Source organism: Protobothrops mucrosquamatus, unplaced genomic scaffold (genome assembly GCF_001527695.2).
Source record: "Protobothrops mucrosquamatus isolate PMUCROS unplaced genomic scaffold, P.Mucros_1.0 scaffold1626, whole genome shotgun sequence".
NCBI lineage: Eukaryota > Metazoa > Chordata > Lepidosauria > Squamata > Viperidae > Protobothrops > Protobothrops mucrosquamatus.
The window spans coordinates 467,618-471,106 of NW_015387786.1; the positions used below are offsets into that span (position 1 = coordinate 467,618).

The window sequence follows — 3,489 nt, forward strand, 5'->3', positions numbered from 1 at the left end:
CAGTCCCCTAATCATCTTTGTTGCTCTTCTCTGTACTCTTTCTAGAGTCTCAGCATCTTTTTTACATCGTGGTGACCAAAACTGGATGCAGTATTCCAAGTGTGGCCTTACTAAGGCATTGTAAAGTGGTATTAATACTTCACGTGATCTTGATTCTATCCCTCTGTTAATGCAGCCCAGTACTGTGTTGGCTTTTTTGACAGCTGCAGCATACTGCTGGCTCATATTTAAGTGATTCTTCATAGTTTTCAAACAGCTAAATAATAATAATAATAATAGTAGTAGTAGTATCTTTATTTGCTGTGCGCTTATATGGAGACTCAATCCAAAATAATAAAGTACAACATCAAAAATTAATACAGTAACTCGCTGCAAACCCCTTTAAAATCCTGTCTAAAGTATAAGGTTGCACTAGGCTGGATAGCCATAACACTGAAAACAGTTATTACAACCTGCATCTGAATAACAATGTATTTCTATAGGATGAAAGTGAAATTGAGGCATCCTGCTTAGATAAAACCCAGCTGAAACCTCAAGAGGATAACAAAATTTCTTAGCTGAGGCTCAATGCATTTCTCTCTGTTATAAACAGACAATGTGGAATTAGACTCACTGTTGGGTTAAACTATCTTAAGATATATCTGCATGCTATCTTTGCCCATTGTACACTCAGCATGGATTCCTTCTGTTGCAGGTCTGCTGACAGGTTTGCGTCCCTTTGCAAACTATGCTGTAACCCTAATGGCTTGCACTTTGGCAGGCTGTACAGAGAGCTCACATGCCTTGAACATCTCCACTCCACAAGAAGGTAAAGTAATTTCAAAGGTCTTGACTTCCACATTTCAGTCATGAATAATAAAATAGGAAAGGAGCTAAATGCTGCAAAACCATTTGCTGGAAAACCCCAACCTAATTTGATGACAAAGTGCATTGCCAGACCATAATTGCTCCATTTTTTGGGGGGTGCTAAAATGAATCAAACTCCATACCCTTTAATGACATGCATCTTTAATAGCTGTAATGCAGATTAATGGGCTTTTTAATTGCTGTTACATTGTTCATGCAAGAGCCTTGTCATTAATATGAAGCATCTGAAAGATTAATGAAAGCTTCCTCATTTTACTATGGCTCAGAAGTAAATCTAGAGACAGTCTGACTAAAAAGAATTGATTGTATGGCACAGTATGAAATTGAGAATCAAACGGTTGATTTCCATGGTCTCTTTTAACTGCTAAACACCAGCACAGGCAACAATTATTTCAGCCTGATAGAATCTCAAAATGCCAATTGGGCCATTTATTAAACTGTTGTACTTGAAACTTAAAAGTTACAAGCTTAAATTATAGTTCTGAAGCTGGCATTAACCACAAGAGTTACACGAGAGAGAAAATGCTTTGCCTTTACACCATCTCAATAACTTCTATGTATTGAGTAATGTGGAGTTCTCAAAAAAATTGCAGGACATTTACATTAAGCACAAAAGGACATGACATAAGCCAGTTTTTAAATTCATGCCAATCTAAATCCACAGCTTTTCTCATGAAATAATATTAATTTGGTTATTTCACTCAGAGTCACTTTGAGACTGGCAAGGGCAGTACCTGAATCTGATAAATAAATAAAATAAATATGGATTAAAAGTTTAGATAGAACAGAAGGACCTGTCTTTTAGAGAATGATCTTTATCAGGCTCAGGTAAAACATTCATAAACCATGAGTCAATTTCAAAAGTTAATTTTTTTCTTCATATTAAATTTGTTATATGTTCAGCTATCACACAATTCAGTCTGAATGTCTAAATGACTGCTTGATAACTGATACAATATTGAATAAATATAGATGTTCAAAAAAAGTAAAACACATCCTTTCCTATAATCTTTATCTCAGTTCAGGGAGAAGGCAATAACCGCATGACAGAATAGAAACCTCCACTTTCTTATCACACTCTGGTTAATAAAGCAACCCCCAAATTTGTGGTTCATTGGTAAATATTTCTTGGCTACAAGAAAACCCAAACTCATGTGACTATAAGGGAATAGATAGAGTCCTTTTCACAGAGCTATCGATGGCCCAGAGCAGATTTATGCATGGTTGTTTCATAAATTTTGTCATCCTCTTTTCATCTAAATGGGAATTAATTAGTTCAGACTTTAACTCCAGCTCAAATCAATAGGGAACCTTTAGCCTGAACAAGTGACCATGCTTACAAGCAAGAGGGAAATATTAACTCAGGCAAAGATTAAAGTTTAAAAGATTTACTAGTTTGTTTCATACACAAGAAGCATGTGTTTAGATGGCATTCATATAGGCATTTAGCTGAGCATTAGTAACTCCAGAACTTGTACCAGATAATCCCAGTAACTTCTGTCTGACTGGAAAACTTAGAAAAGTCCAAGTTGCTCTAGAGGCCAAGTGATTCTCTTACCAAGCCCCCAATCTATAGTGTAGTTGTCCCAATGTTCTTTCATGCCCCCACGGTCTGATTATTGATTTCACAAGCTATGAATCCAATAAATATACTATGTTAGCCTTTTCTCAATAGTGGTGTACAGTATATCACTGTAAGCTCATAGACTTTATACAACAATAATACATAATTTGAAACAGTATATTCTGGAAAAATATGAACCAAACAGTTGATGTACTTATCTGGTAATTAATCATTTAACTTATTAGGAACCAGCATCTCTGAAATAAGTATTTCTTGTATTTTCATTTAGCTAAATGTGAGTTTTTCAGCATTTGGAAATACGATACATCATGTGGAACTAAATAGGTGTAAATATCTAAGTTGGAGCTTGAGACAGATGATCTTCACACATTTCTAGTTTAACATGAATGGAGGAGAGAGCTATTTATAAAAAGTTTTGGTTTTATGAGTATCTTTGTGATCTCTTCTGAGATGTCACTTAAAGTTTGCTCTTCTACTTCAAAATGTACTCTTAAATTATCTGAGCACTGTTAGGTGGCTCAGTGGTTAGAATGCAGCACTGCAGGCTACTTCTGCTGACTCCTGGCAGTTTGGCAGATTGAGTCTCATTGGCTCAAGGTTGACTCAGCCTTTCATCCTTCCAAGGTCCAAAAAATGAGGACCCAGATTATTGGGGGCAATATACAGACTCTGTAAACCACTAAGGGAGGGCTGTAAAGTACTGTGAAGCAATATATAAGTCTAAGTGCTATTGTAATCTGTTCAGATAAGTCCTATTTTAAATTTCTAAATTCAGTTAGCATCTCCAAAAGTATTTTAAATGCCCTCTTAGGTACATCAATAAATTGATAACCTAATGCTTATGAATTAGAGTATTTGTGGATTGCTGTGAAAGAAGCTAATATATAAATATGAAAATATAGTCAAACTTGGAGTCAGATTTTCTAAAATAAAGAAAGATTTATTTCCTTTTCAAATGATTGATATATTCAAACCAGGCATTCTATAAGTGATTGAGAAAATATATTTATGCAAACTATGTTATGTTATGTTATGTT

At 35.0% G+C, this 3,489-nt stretch overlaps 1 protein-coding gene across 1 annotated transcript in view; it reads left to right on the forward strand.

Moving 5' to 3' along the window:
• Positions 1-3,489, forward strand: part of LOC107293460 (usherin-like) — a gene marked incomplete at its 3' end in the record, with an annotated part of 212,151 nt that overhangs the window by 177,839 nt on the left and 30,823 nt on the right. Inside the window, exon 30 of the mRNA XM_015822612.1 lies at positions 695-808. Coding sequence (XP_015678098.1) covers positions 695-808 — 114 coding nt within the window. The remainder of the gene's footprint in view (positions 1-694; positions 809-3,489) is intronic.